The sequence below is a fragment of the Orcinus orca genome, chromosome 2, assembly GCF_937001465.1.
Source record: "Orcinus orca chromosome 2, mOrcOrc1.1, whole genome shotgun sequence".
Taxonomy (NCBI): domain Eukaryota; kingdom Metazoa; phylum Chordata; class Mammalia; order Artiodactyla; family Delphinidae; genus Orcinus; species Orcinus orca.
The window spans coordinates 90364621-90380713 of NC_064560.1; the positions used below are offsets into that span (position 1 = coordinate 90364621).

The window sequence follows — 16093 nt, forward strand, 5'->3', positions numbered from 1 at the left end:
TCCTCAGAGGGACAAAACCAGACCCAAATTCTAAGGAGAGGAGGGAACAGATCCCTGAAGAGATTCCTTCCTCTGGGTGATTTGGACCCCAAATGGGGGACTGCTGAATCGGATGCACTGCCAGTGTGAGTCACTGGGCATGAAGATTTCATTGTAAGGCTTTAGCGGTGGGAGAGTGTAGGGCGTGAAGGACGGACTCACTACACTCGTCAATCCTGGAGCCCTCTATGGGATTTGCCTGAGAACCTGGGGATGCAGTGAGGGGGACACCCTGGAATTCCTCCTGTCTTCTCAGGCAAGGACAGAGCTGCTTTGGGGGACTGAGGGTCCTGACTTCCCAGAGGCTTCAGGAAGGGACATGCTCCTGGACCCCGTTCTGACCTTTAGTTACTGAACCTCCTCCCACCATGTCAGAACAACAATGGGCTTTGGCCTCCGCATCTGCAAACGGGAATGAAGGTACCGCGACACTCCTGCAGGCTGCTGATGGCCAGCGATGACGGAGCACACCAAGCCCCATGGGGTGACGGAGCCGGTCTTCAGGCTGGCTGAAGGAGGGCGGGCTGACCTTCACAGGGCAGCACCCAGAGGTTCCATTCTGACCTGCCCATGAGCCGTGGCCTTCTGAGTCTGACTTTTCATTTTGGGGGCAGGGTGGCCCGAAAGCCAAACTCCAGTGTCTCCTTCTACAGCCTAACAACCGCAAGAGCCCCCGGACCCCCTTACCGAGGCCTTTCTGCGGGGCCGGGGAGCGGAACTCCATGAGGTAACTCAGGTAGGGCTTCTCGGTGCTGATCTCGTAGTATCTGATGTTTCCATCTCCCTAGGAGCCGGGTGTGGGGAGGGAGGTGAGGAAGGAAGAGAGGAAGGGGCGGGCTCAGCAGGTCCTGGTCCAGCGGGCTGCTGAAAAGAGCCTCTGCCATGCCTCCGAGGTGGTCAAAAGACCCAGGAGGCCTGGCCTCTAGGCCCCCAGTAAGGGACTTGCTGGGGGCGGTGGGGGGGAGGTCGGGTACTGTGCGCGTGCGTGCACGGTCACGGGCCTACAGACAGACTTTCTAACAAGATCTCCTGGCAGGTGCCTCCAATCCCATCATTAGGGATGATTCACGTCAGGCTCTGATCCTTATTCCCAAGTCAAACCCCACTCCAATCCACCCCTGAAGGAATTCTCAGTCACTGACACCTCAACAGAATGAGTGTCCGACTTGAGGGTAGGTTTTGACCCATGTTGGGTCAGGGGAAGGGCAGGGAGGCTAGGCTCTTCTTGGGAGGTAGGGCAGGAGCGGGGGCCCAATGGGGGCAGGGGTCTCCCACAGCCTGTCCCTGTCCCTCCCCCATCTTCTCCTACCTTTCCAGCCAGGTAGAGCATGTGTGTGTCGGCGTCGTAGAAGGGGAACAGGAGGCCGGAGAGCCCATCGATTTCCTCCTCGATCAGGGGCATGGACAGGTCCTCCTGCGGGCCGGGGGCCAGGATCAGCCCGTATCCAGGCAGGATGGTACCTCGCCTTCCCCAATCCCAGCAAAGCCCCCGGAGTAACAACGCTTTGACGTTGCCCCACCCGCTCCGGCCTCCCTGCGGCTGACCTGGTCCCAGAGGGCGATCTGTCTCGTGTTCCACCTGGAGACCCCCGTCGTGAGAAGCCGCTTCATGTTTCCCAGGAAGACCACCCGGTTCACTCTGTGGTTTTTGCAGTTCGCCTCCTGGCAGGGACAGAGAGCTGGTGAGCCAGGCCCCAGACAATAGGGTGCTGGACTGGGCTGCCTGGTGGCCCCCAAACATACGTCCATGTCTTAATCCCCGGAACCTCTGGGTCATCCACGGGGGCCCTAAATGCATCACAAGTGTCCTTATTTAGAAGAGAGAGGTAAAGGGAGATTCCACAGACGCAGAAAGGAGAAGGCAGTGTGACCACGGAGGCAGAGATTGCAGAGGTGAGGCCACAAGCCAAGGAAGCCACCAGAAGCCGGAAGAGACCACGAAGGCTTCTCCCCTAGAGCCGCCGGAGGGAGCCAGACTTCCGGCCTCCAGGACTGTGAGAGGATCAGTTTCTGTTGTTGTAAGGCACATGGCTTGTGGTAGTTTGTCACAGCAGCCACAGGAAATGACTACACGTGCTGTGGGGCAATGGAGGCCGGGGACCAAGAAACCAGGCCTCGCTGCCAGGTCCCAGAGCGGATGGGGGATAGGGAAGGAGGGAACTAACTGGACCAAGTCCCAGGCAGGGCCTGAGCTGGGCTGGGTGCCAGGTGCTCTCACCAAGGCATCTCTGAACTGTCACAACAATACCTACTGCAAGGACTCTCTGAGGATGGAGATCTCGAGGTTCAGGAGGCCGGGGACTCATGCTGGTTCACTGCAGGGCGACTCACTTCACCGGGGGCTCCTTCTAACTGGGCCATCCTCTGCCTTCTCTCCTGCCTCTGGACTTATGACACCTCCTTTCCCTCCTAACACATGGCGGCCCCTTGCCAGGATGAGTCAGCGTGAGGCAGGACCCAGAGGCTGGTGGAGCAGTGCAGAGACCCAGGCTGGCGTCACTCGCTCTGGATTTTAGTTCCAAGTTCTGCCGAAAAAGTGTAACCCTGGAGGAGTCCCTCACCCTCTCCGGGCATGTGTCCACATCTGTGAGAAGGAGGTTGGGGTCTCTGCTCTCTTACATCTTTTCTGCTTGGCATGGGCTCTGGGGTCCAACTGTCCGGGTTTGAATTCTAGCTCCTCCTGTAACTGTGAGAATCAGGTCAGCCCCTCTCCAAGGGGCAGCGTTGCCATGTGGGAAATGGGAAGAGTAACAGTACCCACCTCAGAGGATTAAATGAAGGGACGATGGGGAGCCCCGGGCACAGTGCCTGCCACACAATGAGCTCTGAGTAAACGGTGGCTAATACTAACGACACTAATAACTATGGTGATTATTGTTTGTAGTAGTAGATGACATTCTGGTCCTGCAATACTGGCTTTTTCCAAGATAAACACAACCAGGTCACGCACCAATCTTTCTTGTGTTAGGAGGTAAACCTCAGATTTCATCCAAATTTTCCGTCCCATCTAGCTCCATGACTGGCACACAGTAGGTGCTCAAGAAATGTTTCTTACTCCCAAATGACATCTAATCCTTTCCTCAGAGTTAAGACCCAGAGTCAAAGACCAAAACTGGAGCTAAGTTCACCATCCACCTCCCCTCTTGGAGCTGTCCCTGGGACTGACACCCCGAGCCGCTTTCTCCAGGCTCGTCCCATGCAGGTGGCTGGGCAGTGAGTCCAAAGTCCCCTCCTCCTGTGCCTATGATGGTCAACACCCAGGGATTCATGCGCTGAAGGGGGTTACCAGTTTGGTCCCCAGAACAGGCAGAAGAATCCCATCTGGGGAGAGGGGTGGAGTCTGTGGGAAGGCTACTGAGGTCCCTCCGCTTCCAGAACAAGGCAGGGCTCCTATGAGCGGAGAAGAGCCCAGAACAGATGGGGTGGTCCCCAGAGGTGCAGGCCAGGTGCTCGGGAGAGGAGAGCTGGCACAGTCTTTCCCTCCAGGGCCAGCTGAAAGCAGAGCCCTGGGTCCCAATACCTTTCCTTCCCCTCGAGAAAGATGCGGGGCTTCACCTGCAGAACGCGGCCGGAGCGGGGCTCGATCACACGCAGTTTCTTGTCCTTGCACGTGGTGGTAAGCAGGCTGCCGTCAGTGTTGAAGGACATGCAGAGGATCACGTCCGAGTGGCAGTCTATCATCTTCACCGGTTCGCCCACGTCCAGGTTCCAGATGAGGACCTGGGAGGGCGGATACACAGGAGGCGGGCTCAGCCCTGCTGCTGCTGGCGCGGGGTGGCTGTCCCCAGCCTGCACCCGATGGCCCTGGGAGAGACGCCCCATGCGGGGTTGGATGTGCTGGGATGAGGGATGGTGTCGGTGGGTTCTATATCAAAGGCTAACGTGTCCCTGTCACACAAATCCACAACTATCCTTGGGCAGATCCCAGCCCCAGCCTGGGCTCGGTTTCTGCTTCTAGCAAGAAGGGTGAGTGTTCCCGGCCAGGTTCCACTGGCCGGCACACCTCTTTTGAGGGCATGCCTGGGGGTAGGGCTGGGGCTCCATTCTCCCCACCAGCAGCTTTGGGTGCTTCTTTTTTCTTGGTTAAGAAGTGGCCAGGCAGAGAGTGTGGGCACGGAGTGGGCATTCTTCTCCAACGTATCAGTGCCTCCAGCCTCTGTGAACCCCAGGAATGACGGGTGCACAGAAGATGCTCAGCTGTGTTGTTGAACGAGCGAATGAATGGATGTGACAATACTGGTTAACAGGCTCGGGAAAGTAACAGTGCTCCCTACAGGCCCCCCAAAGTGCCTTTCTCTCTCCCTCCACTTCCCCGCCGAGTCGGCTCTGGCCACAGTGCCCACCGGCTGCCCACCTTGTAGTCGTAGCCAGCACTGAACAGGATGTTGTTGGTGGTAGGGTGCCACTCGACCAGCCCCACGCGCCGGCTGTGCCCATGCAGCTCCAGAAGAGCCTCCGTCATGTTCCGCTTCAGCCCGCCCTCGGGGATCTCCCAGATCCGCACCTGCAGAGGGGAAGGAGGGCCTGGGCTGGCTGGGCAGGGCCAGGAGAAGCCCCTGCTGCCCTCTTCCTCAGACACCAGGCTTTCAGAGATCTGCCTAGTAAGGAATCTCCTGGCCAGGGTGGTGGGCAGAGCCCGACTGAGGCCTGAGGGGGAGGTTGCAGGGTGTGGCTAGAGAAAAAAGAGACCATCTCCTCTGTGCCTTTGGGAGGGTTTTCTCCAAGAAGCCTCTGCAGACCTTGGCGACTGTTCTTACTGGATATCGTGATTGTTATTGTCTAGCCAGGCCCAGAGGATCACACAGGGAGCAGCTTTTAGCAAGTGCTGTATTCAAAGCCTATCCCTGCTTCCCTTCCACACCCTTGTAATAGTGCCTTCAGCCCCAGCGCCTCTGTTTGTACCACATGGCTTGTCCCTCGCTCTGCTCCCCACCCGGGATGGACACCTGAGCAGAGGGAAACCCATCTGGGAGATTGGGAGGCCCAGAGTCTCTCCTGAAAGATGATGAACCGAGGGGCAGAGACCGATGAGATGCTGGAGCCTGAGCCGAAAGGATGCAGAGCCTGGATGCAGCTATTATCAGTCTTATGCATGCTGATAAAGAAGCAAAGAAGAGAGAGGAGGGTGCAACTCATGGAGAGAAGCAGAGAGAAGCAATCACGCGGCCCTGGAGAGAGAGAAACTGAGCAATTGCTCTGCGATCTTTGAATAACCCCCTGATTATTTACATCAACGCTGGTAGGCTTCTGTTTCTCAAGCCAAGCATACCCTGCAAGTTTCAACTGTTCCATCTATAAATGGAGCGGGGCGGGGGGAGTCTTTGCCTTGCCTGGCCTACTGGCAGAATAAAATAAGATAGTGGTTGTAAGAGTTTGTAAACTATAAAGTGCTCTAAAGACCTATGGAATTATAGTTCTTGTTATAATTGTTATCATCATCATTAATGCTGTTTATTACGATCTAACTGGGTGGAGAAGAGAAAGCACATGTGACTATAGCTTAGGACACCTTTAACACAAACGTTTAGAAAATCTGAACTCCACCCTTGCCAGTAAGGAGAAAAACAGGGAAGACAGCTTTGAGATACCATTTATAATCTTCTAAAATAGCCAACTGAAAGAAAAAAAAAAAACAAAACAGTATGGACAAGATTATACGGGAACTTATAGATTCAGTTGGTGTTGGTGGTATTACAAATCAGAGTAACTCTGTTTTGGAAGCAATTCGGCAATCTTTAGTAGGAACCATAGAGACATTTGTATTATATTCCTTGATCTAGTAATTTCACTCTTAACATTCAAAATAAGCCCAAATCTCCACGCACGAAGATGTTCATTGCAATACAGAAAATTCAGAAATACTCCAAGTGACCAACATTAGGGCAACAATTTACTATGTCACAGCAATATGGACTATTAGCCATTTGACGATAATTCTGAAGGCTATGAATAAAGAGGAAAAACATGTTAAAGAAAGCCAAAGGCAGTCCCGAAGACAGGGCAGCAAGGCTGGGAACCGGGGGTACCTCTAAGGGAATTCCCTTGTGGGTTTCCCTTCTTGGTGCTTTACCCTGAGACTGTAGAAATGAGTATTGCCCACATTTTGTGTTCCCCTGAAGACCCAGCTTGGCACATGTAGACCATGGGAGCCTCCAGGTCCAGTCAAGGATTAGGGGTCACCCTTAGGAGTACCATTCTCAGTTTCAAAAACATACTTGAGAAAAAGTTTATAATTAGGGGACAGTTTGAGGTTTTCCTGTCGTCATTGAATCATCTCCTGTGGTTGCTCCAGCTCTCCGGGAAAGCCCAACACTCACATAAGCCTGCATGGTGGCAGGAGCCTGAGGGAGGGAGGTGATGGAAAGGGGGCCCAGCATGCCCTATGGTCTTTCCCCGACAGCCCTGTGCAAGCGCCTTCTGAGATGAGGTCTCGTCTGGAAATGGCAGGGAGGGTGGAGTGGGGACCAGGGTAGATGACTCAGTAGTCACCAATAAGACACTCATTCTTCTTGTCCCCAAATGTTCCAGAGGAAGGTGACCCTTGAAGAGTGGAGACTAATGCTTGTGTTACACACACACACACACACACACACACACACACACACTTCATACATACAATACCTCCCCCATCCTCCGCATTTCTTTCTTTTTTACCCAAAGGTATGCTATGACACATGTACTTCTGCAACTTGCTTTTCTCATGTAACAAGTGCTAGTGCGCATTTTTCCACACCACTACACGTGGCCTACCTTATCTTTTTAAGTGGCCAGAGGGACAGCTGTTATGTGGCCATGCTGTGATGGATTTAATCAACTTCTGTTAATGGACACCTGGGCTCTGCCCATTTTTTTCATTGTTACAATTCATTCTATGATGATCAGGCCTGTCATACAGGTTTGTGCATGGCTGTGAGTATTCCTGTAGGACACATGCCCAGAAGTGTTTCACTTTTTTAGTTACTGTAAAATTGTCCTCAAAAGCTGTCCCAGGGACTTCTCTGGTGGTGCAGTGGTTAAGAATCCCCTTGCCAATGCAGGGGACACGGGTTCGAGCCCTGGTCCGGGAAGACCCCACATGCCACGGAGCAACTAAGCCCGTGCACACAACTACTGAGCCCATGCAGCTAGAGCACCTAGAGCCTGTGCTCTGCAACAAGAGAAGCCACCGCGCAATGAGAAGCCTGCTCACTGCAACTAGAGAAAGCCTGCACGCAGCAACGAAGACCCAACGCAGCCAAAAATAAAAAAATTAATTAAAAAAAAAAGCTGTCCCAGTTTTTACCAGCAGAGTCTGAGAGTGTTTCTTTACCCATGTCTCTAAAACTATACCTTCGAAAACAGGTTTCTGCCCATCAGATCAAAAATGCCATCTCCCTGTTGTTTGGATTTGCATGTCTTTGATTCTTAGAAATACCAGGCATCTTTTTCCGTGTTGATAGGCTACCCTTGTTTACACTTGAGCAGGAAGCTTGAGATGCTTTCAGGGTCAAGGGGACGAAACTTGAAGGAGCAGAAAGGCAGGCCAGCGTGGAGGCATTTGGGGGCAAAGGATCTTGTCTATGGCCAGACAAGTACATACACACGCGAACCCATGTCATTCAGTGTATAAGTGTTGATTAGGAAGGGGAGAAAATCTGGCCTTTGAGAAAATCTTTGAAACCGAAAGTTGAGTCTCATTCATTCCACTCACACCTCTTAAGAGCCAGGCCGTGGGATAATGAGGCAATGGGACGGGCGCTGAGCTTGCCCCATAGCCTGCTCCTGAGCGCACATGGCAGAGAACCTACAGGAGCACAGAGCTGGGGGCCCTGAATCCAGTCTTGGGGGTGACGGGGTGGGAGGGTCAGGAGGCACAGTGTTATTAGAAGAGGGGATGTGACCCACATTTGAAAAGACAGGCTGGGAATGTGGGGAAGGATGAGACAGAAAAATGACCCCGTGTGTGGGTTCAGGCACAGTGGGCAGAGAAGCCGCAGGAGGGTCAGCCCGGCTGGTGTGGGGCAGGCTGGTGGGTGGCAGAGGAGGCCAGAGGCCATGTGTGTCATCCCTGGTTATCGACGTCCCAAGGAATCCTGCTCGGGCTGAGGCTCAGAAGGAAGCCTTTTTCCAGAACAGCCTAATTCCCGAGAAGCCAGCTAACGGAGGCATCCCTGGATGGCATCACGTGCAGGGTAAGGTAGAGAGACACGGGGGAAGCTGTGAAGGGCGGGTCCACTCAGGCTCTAAGCCCACTGACCAGCTGGATGACCTTGGACAAGCCAGTTAACCTCTCTGAGGTTCAGGATCCTCATCCGGATGATGAATTGAGAGGTACGGACCTTCTAGAGGTGTGTGGGTTGAGCTAAGCTGAGCTTCAGGGTCCCTGTGAGTCTGAGGCTTTCTAGCCATAGGAGCTGATTTGTTGGCGTGACAGCTCTGCCTAGGAACCGAGGGGCTAAGTCAAGCGGATGGAGAGGGCAGGCACTGTCTGTGACCAGGCTCAGCCCCCGGACTGGCGCCAAGTCCAGAGGAATGAAGGGCTGCAGGGGGGAAGCCTAGAGCTGTTTTCACCAATAACTGCTAGAGTTGGGTCTCAAATGGAAAATGTCCCACAGAGAAGGAGAGAGGCGTCTTGCCTCATAACTCCATTTGATTCCAGTCACTTCTCTCCCTGGGCCCCAGTTTTCTCTTCTGCACACTGAGACGGTATTAATCTTCCAAACTTCTCTGCTTTTGACATCATTGAATGTTATCACCGGGGGGGAAGAGACTAGCTCCGTTTGATCCACCACTACAGCTAACGTCGGCAGCACGCACGACAGGAGCTCAGAGGAGGAGCTGCAGTTCACAGTGGGCCTAAGTAGCTGGAAAAGGAATTCCAGTCCCTAAATATTCAAGGGATTTGCTGGGAACAAAGAGTGGATGGGTGTGGGAGGAGCGCTATAGATCTGTTCAGAGGTTGCTCTCAGAGAGGTTACTTCAATTCAACAGGAAACCAAACAGAGTCTGCCAAACGGGATTTCTGGAAGGAAGGGGAGGGGAGAAGTGGCAAAAGCGCTTTCTCCAGCAAGCCAGCTGTGCCTGGGACTGTCCCTTTCATAGGTCCCTGGGTCTGAGCCCTGTTTAGTTACATTCAGTTCCAATCAATCCAACGAAATATGCCTACCCCCCTCCCCTGCCCCGGTCACAGTGTTGGCCGCCGGGGGCCAGTCCTTGGTCTCAAGTAGCTCACAGTCTTGTGGGGTTGACAGCAGACGCGTGCAGACAAGGCTAAGCCACGGCGGCTGAAAGGGACAGTTTATAAAGCTGCAAAACCAAGTGTCCCTGTGCACGGGTGAGGGAACAGCTGGGCCAAGAGAGTGAGAGCTTTGTGGCCTTACAAGCTCCATTCGAATCCAGGCTCTGACCTTACCGGCTGTGAGACTTCAGCCAACTTATTAGCCTCTCTGAACGTCAGTCTTCCCAACTGTAAGAATAATTACACCTACGTTATAGCTGTTATGAAGACTAAATATATACCCTACGAAGCAGATTACTAAGCACTCTTAGTAATACTTAACAATGCTTGCTTAATATGACATTAAGGATTCTACACGAGTCTTAGATAGGTCAGATTCTAGATGTGATTTCTATTTTTCATCTGTGCTTTGTGGCCCCCTGTGTAGTCAATGAATGTGGTATGAAGTCTGTCTCCATTTTATGGAATGCAAATACATTTCCTCTTTAAACTTATTATGTGATTAGGAAGGTGTCTGGCTGGGTCTCTCTGCTTTCTGATACATTGAGGATTGTGGCTGCTAGTGACTTAGGGCCAGGGCCTAGTGAGGGCCTACTCAGCCCCTCTGACAACACTGTTCTAAGGGAAAGAATGCTATGGTTCGGGGAATTGCTTGTTACGCAGCTACAGCAAACGAACTACTTATTGTCTGTATCTGATGTACAGGAGCTAAGAGAAGGAGCTGGAGTTCACAGTGGTCCTAAGTAGCTGGGTGAAGCTATGGATTCCAACTCCGTAGTATTTACTTCAAAAACAACCCCGTTTGGAGTAGTGCGGGGAGGAACAGGCAAGTATAAGATATGGTTACTGCCCTCTGATGGCATCCAATTTAGCTGTACTACATTACACAGCCATTGGTCCTAGGATTTCCATCCAACAAATCCACAGAAACACCGCCTGGGGCTGAGATCAGAGCAACTCTCATGTCTCTTCTGCAGTGAGAAGAAAGAAACCGTGAGAGTCTCGCCCAGAGGGTCTTGGAACTCCCACCTCCTCATTTCTTGCCAACTATTCTGTTTACTACTAGAAACTGAGTTTACCGTCACTTACCTAAACAAGAGGTAGAGCCTCAAAGTCTACCTTAATGTTATCTTCTGACCACTTAACTGTTTCCCAACATGGGAAACAAATCACTCCTAAGAGAGGGAGGTGAGAGAGGCCACCTGACGGCCCGGAAGGAAGCACGGCTGAGCATCTACTGCTGAGAGTCTTGTGAGGTAGCTGCCAGCAGATTAAATGAAATGGTAAATGTGAGGCTGGACACATGAAAGGATATGTGCTACCTATGATTATTACTATTATCATTAATGACTATTCTTACACAGGTAAGGAAATGAGGCACAGAGAGGTTAGGAAACTTGCCCAGGTTGCACAGCCAGGAAGTGGGGAGCTGGGATTCAAACTCAGGATTTGAATCAGGCAAACTGCCCTGTTTCTCTCTTCTGAACCCCTGCCCCTGCCCAATCCCTTCCTTCTTCCCTGGATGGACTCTGACAACCTGGAGAGGGCATGGTCTGTCTTTCTGCTCATCTGTTCCAAAAGGGAGGTGCCACTCCCTGGCCTCAAGAATCTAAAACTTACCCCATTTGGGTCACAGACAACCTTCAAGGCTTCCCACTGATGGTCAACTCCTCCATACACGGGTGGGGTCTTTAAATTCACTGCCCTATCTCTAGGGTGAGGAACAGTGCCTGGAATATCATAGGCACCTAAGACATACTTGTTCAATGAACAAACCAACGGAAGCAGCTGAGAAGCCCAGAAACTTTCCGACCATTAGCAGATTCAGCAGTGAGTCACGTGTAAGGAAGCAGGCTAGCCCTTGCTCTGGCTGGTGGCGAGCTAGATAGATGGCAAATCACCCCTTTAGTTCTGAATGGGAAGGCAGACCTGGTGGGGATTTCTTTCCTACATTTTGAGGCTTAGCATTCAGCTTAGTCTTTTTTGGAAACCAGTGATGGAAGGCCTATTTGGGGCCTCAAGAAGCAAAGAGTGAGATACAGTGGAAAGAGCACTGTGTCTCTCTCTTCCAACCCTCTGGCCAGCCCTCACCGGGGCAGGTTATCTAAACTCTTTGGTCCCCACATTAATGGTTATGGAGTTCTTAGTAGCCAAGAAACACTATATTCATTTTGTTCTCATGATAAGCCCAATATGGTCCCCATTTTATAGCAGGACTGTTTCAAGATCACAGACACGGGAAGTGGCAGGGCCAGGATTTGAACCTAGGCCTATGGCCTCCTGAGCCTGGCTGCCTAACGACTGAGCCACACCTGCGCACTGGTAGTGTCTCTGCAGCTGCCAAGTGCATTGGTAAGGCCTCTCGGGGCTGCTGTCCTTCCATCTCTAAAAGGAGTGTGTTGCTCCCTTTCACCTCAGAGAGGTATTGGTTCTCAAACTCGTGTGTGCGTGTGTGCATGTATGCATGTATGCGTGTGTAGGAGCAGGGTGGTGGGTGGCTTCCGGCTGCTTCCAGCAGGGTTCTCATCCTGCCCCAGCCCACCCCCAGGTTCTTCGGGGAGGAGCATCACCTGGGGGGTGAGGGCAGCTGCTGGATGGAGAAGCAGAGGAATAGAAGGGAAAGGAAAGATGCTGAGCCTGGGAGAGGGGCCTGCCTCCCTCCTCCTCCTCCCTCTGGGATCACTCTCTCCTCTCCTTGAGATGTCAGAAACCTCTCTCTGTGGCTGCTGGAAAAGGGCTGGGAGCACGAGGCTTGGAAACCCATAGCGCCCTTCCCTACCGCCTGCCAGCCGCCCTCCCTAGCTGCGGCAGAAGCTATAAAAAGCACAGCCCTTCAACAATAGGTGACATCACCCAGCAGCGGAAAGAACTGGATTCTGCCAGATGCCAGGGAGAGTTACAGCCCCCATCTCTCCCTCAGGATGGAAGCCCATTGGGAAAGGGCTTGGGTATGTGCCGTTGGCTCCCTGGAAGGATGGGGTTAGACTCCTGAGGACCTCCTCACGCTGTCGGGGAGGAGAGGCTGGGGGGAGGGGAGGGTGATCCTGAGGGACATGGGGGATGGACATCACTGGACATTTTTCAAGGGATGGGGATATGGAAAAGGAGCTGGGAGGGGGTGGGGGCTGGCTAGATCCCTTCAGTGTCCTCTGAATGTTGTGAGACAAGTAGAGGGCAGGGGAAGGGTGGCAGTGGGTGTGCAGGGCCTGCCGGGATACGTGGGCCTGGCGTGCTGTGAACGGCATCTCTCTGGGCCCCTTCAGTCTGATTCCCTCCCTAGCCCTGGTGTGTATCACAGTGCCTGGCGCATAGTAGGTGTGCTGACTGACCTCTTAACCTTGGTTCTGGGTGTCATGTCTGATGCGCAGTAAGTTGACCGTGTGGTCTGCAGAGGCTCGAGGGAGGCCTGCCCGTGGAGGGGGCTTTGGCAGAGGCGGGAAGGTCAGTCAGAGTGGTCCTGGCAGCGCTGACTGGCCTCCTCCCCCCACCTTGGGGGCCGCTGGTCCTCTGCCTTTACAGCCCCCCTCCCAGGACCTGGGTGAGGAGGCCCGGCTCCATGTGCTCTCGGTGCTCCACAAGGGCTTTGCACAGAGAGCACGCTGAGATCGAAACACTGAGTGTTGGATGGATCTGAACTGTCAGCCCTTCCAGACTCTGAGCCTCAGCTTCCTCACTTAAAACTAGGGCTGTGAGTAGGTGCTCAGGGTGCTGGCTGGGAGTCAGGAGACCTGGGTTCCAGCCCTGTCTGGGATGTGACTCCCTGTGTGACCTTGGGCGGGGGCTTCCCCTAGGCCCTCAGTGCGCCCTTCTCCAGGAGGGGCATGGTTCCAGCCTCGGGGTGTCAGGGGGTGCTGACTCCAATGCCAAGATCCTTGGCCCTGAGGCTGGCGAGGGGTGGAGACCTGAGGGGCAAAGCGAGGGTTTGTGAGCAGCTGCTTCTGGGCAGCTGGACTGGCACCCAGAGCAAGAGCTTAGATCCTCGCTGATCTGTGACGTCATCCCCTTCTCTCTGGACCAGTGGCTCCGGGCCATCCTCTCTCTCCCTGTGCCCCTAAGCCCGGTGTCCTTTCTCTTTACACTCTGACATGTACCCAAGCCATACCCTTCTCTTGGGTGCTCCCCTTCTCTCTGCTGAGCCATATTCCAGCATTTGCCCAGCGTGCCTGGGCTCCACTTCCTCCACAAAGCCCCTGTGACCACCCCCCAGCCCCTTCCCTGACCCCCAGAGCGTGCAGTGTCTCCACACTGCATACGTGGTGTCCTGGCTCATGTTCAGATGGCTTGAGAAGCACAAGTCTCACTTCAAAGTTCAGCTGCTCACCCTGGTGTCCCAAACCTTCTCTCTCTGCTCCCAACCTCCCTTTGCAGCCGCCCCTCCTGCCCACTCCCCTCCCTGGTCACCACCCCAGGACCCCAGCCACACCAGATGACCCCGTCTCCCAAGCACACCATACGAACTCTGCTATGGTCAGAATGTTTGTCTTGCCCCCAAATTCATATGTTGAAATCCTAACCCCCAAAGCTGATGGTATTAGGAGGTGGGGCCTTTGGGGGTGGGCAATAGGTCATGAGGGTGGGGCCCTCATGAATGGGATTAGTGACCTTATAAAAGACACCCCCACAGAGCTCCACCCCTTCCACTATATGAGGACACAATGAGAAGAGAGCCCTTACCTGACCATGGTGTACACTGATCTCAGACTTCCAGCCTCCAGAACCACGAGCAATACACTTCTGTTGTTTAAAAGCCACTCAGTCTGTGGTACTTTGTTATAGCAGCCCAAGTGGACTAAGACATACTCTCTCCAGGCCTTTGCCTATGTCCTTTTCCTGGGCCTCCTAGAATATTTTCTCTGCTGTCAAAGTCCTGCTTCTCCAGGGTCTATTCAGCCCTCTAACCCCCTCTACCCTGCCTGTACCTCGGCCAAAAGTAATTCCTCTCTCCTCCCTGCGCACATAGTGCTCTGTTTGACCTTCTGTGGATGCAACGACTTCACTCTGCATCCTGAGACCAGCAGGCATAGTGCTAGGCACAGACCTCGCATCCTCATAGCAACTGCCTCAGGGACGTACCAGTATTATTGCTATAAAAAGAGGAGCAACACTGAGGCTCAGAGAGGGTACATAACATGCCCTTGGTCACCCAGCTAGTAAATGGTGAAGCTGAGATTCAATTCCAGGTCCAGCAGAGTCCACAGTCAAGCTGTCACTGAAGCCAGCATCCTAGGCAGGCACACTGTGGTCCAATGTGTGTGAAGCTGAAGAGAGCCGCTTGGCTCGTGCGGTCAGGGCCGGGCCCTATGCTTTTCTTGAGCACACAGCATGGGCGTCTGGTTTATTAGCTTGGGTCCTGGAGGACGTGGCGCCTGACTCAGGTGAAATAAGGTGCTGAGCTAGAACCCGGCAGGGCCATCAGGGTGAGTGACCCCTCCCACCCTCGCCCTGATTCAGGAAGTTCAGACCTGAGGTGGAGCCAGGACAGCCAGCAACTCTGAGAGCCCAGCCTAACCTGTCCCCCGACACCCAGATGGACACTGCCCTTCTCCTTCCCAGCTGGCTCCCCGGTGAAATACGAGACACCGGGAGGGGCCTGAGGCTTCCAACACGGACTCTGTGTATTCGTGTCATCACAAGACTTCATAGATCAGGAAGAGCGTGGGCTCTGGGGCCAGCAGTCCTCCTCTCCTCTCTAGTTCTGTGACCTGACCCCAGCCCTCAGCTTGGGGTGGCAATGCCTGTCGCACAGGGTGGCAATGAGGGCTAATGGCGTATAGTGTCCAGCCCAGAGTGGCTGGAAAAGTCAGTGTAAGGCAGCCCTGAGTTTCAGGGGTGTTTGCTCTTCAATGACTAGTGACGGTGGCTCAACACTTCAGCACAGGCAGGGACGGAGCGGGCTGTGGTCGCTGACACTCCTTGGACTCCCTGCACCCAGGAGAGAACAATGGACAGCACCTCCAAGTGCCCTCTCTCCCACTGAGCCCAGTCCTAACCTATACTGACCACTGAGCTCTCCAGCCCCCACCAACTCCAGCTGCCTCCTTCTCAGCCCAGGAAGCGACCAGTGTCCTCGTTGCCCTCTGGGTTTCCTCACTTGTCCTGGGCTCCATCACCTGTGCTCATCCTCTGGCCTGTCGGTTCTCTGACCCCTGGTCACTGTCTCCGTCTTGTTGAAGAAAGCAGCCAAACCTGATCGGGCGTGCCCATCACAAGTTATTGCCCTCCCTGCTCACATGGGCCCTGTCCTTGATGCTGCTGCTCTCAGGAATCCTCTTGGGTTGACTCAGGGCTTTGACCTTCAGGAGTGGGTCAAGCCCATTCCCTTAGCCCCTCCCCACCACTCCCTTTTATTAGGTACTGTGCCAGGTGACCTCCTCCACACCCCCTAATTCATTAACCAATGGAGACTATTTACTGTGAATCTCATGCATTAGTTGGGCTATATTCATTCTCTCATGCATTCATTTATCTTTCCATTCTATCCATCTACCCATTCACCTTCATCCAGTCATCTATTCATCCAATCATCCTTCCTCCTTCCATTCAACTATCTATCCATTAACCATCCATTCAGTCTTCTATCCATCAATGTAGTCATCCATCCAAAAATCCATTCATCTAGTCACTCATCTAGCCATCTCTCCATCCGTCCATCCGTCCATCCATCCAGCCAGCCATCCAGGTATCCATTCCATTGAATACCTACTATGTATTTACCATGTACTAGGCTCTGTGCTGGATGCCTGGGATTCAGAACCAAAAAGGCCATGGCCTCTACTCTCAGGAGCTCTCAGGCTGGTCTGGAAAGACAGGAGACATGAGCTCCAAAGTTCCTTCTAG

At 53.4% G+C, this 16093-nt stretch overlaps 1 protein-coding gene across 2 annotated transcripts in view; it reads right to left on the bottom strand.

Annotated features, from left to right (window-relative positions):
- CORO2B (coronin 2B) overlaps positions 1-16093 on the bottom strand; it is a 139797-nt gene that overhangs the window by 9645 nt on the left and 114059 nt on the right. For both annotated transcript variants that reach the window (XM_004276238.3, XM_033439956.2), the window contains exons 4-8: positions 4394-4543; positions 3595-3759; positions 1585-1701; positions 1349-1453; positions 727-823 (exon numbers count right to left, since the gene is read on the bottom strand). In XM_004276238.3, coding sequence (XP_004276286.2) covers positions 727-823; positions 1349-1453; positions 1585-1701; positions 3595-3759; positions 4394-4543 — 634 coding nt within the window. The remainder of the gene's footprint in view (positions 1-726; positions 824-1348; positions 1454-1584; positions 1702-3594; positions 3760-4393; positions 4544-16093) is intronic.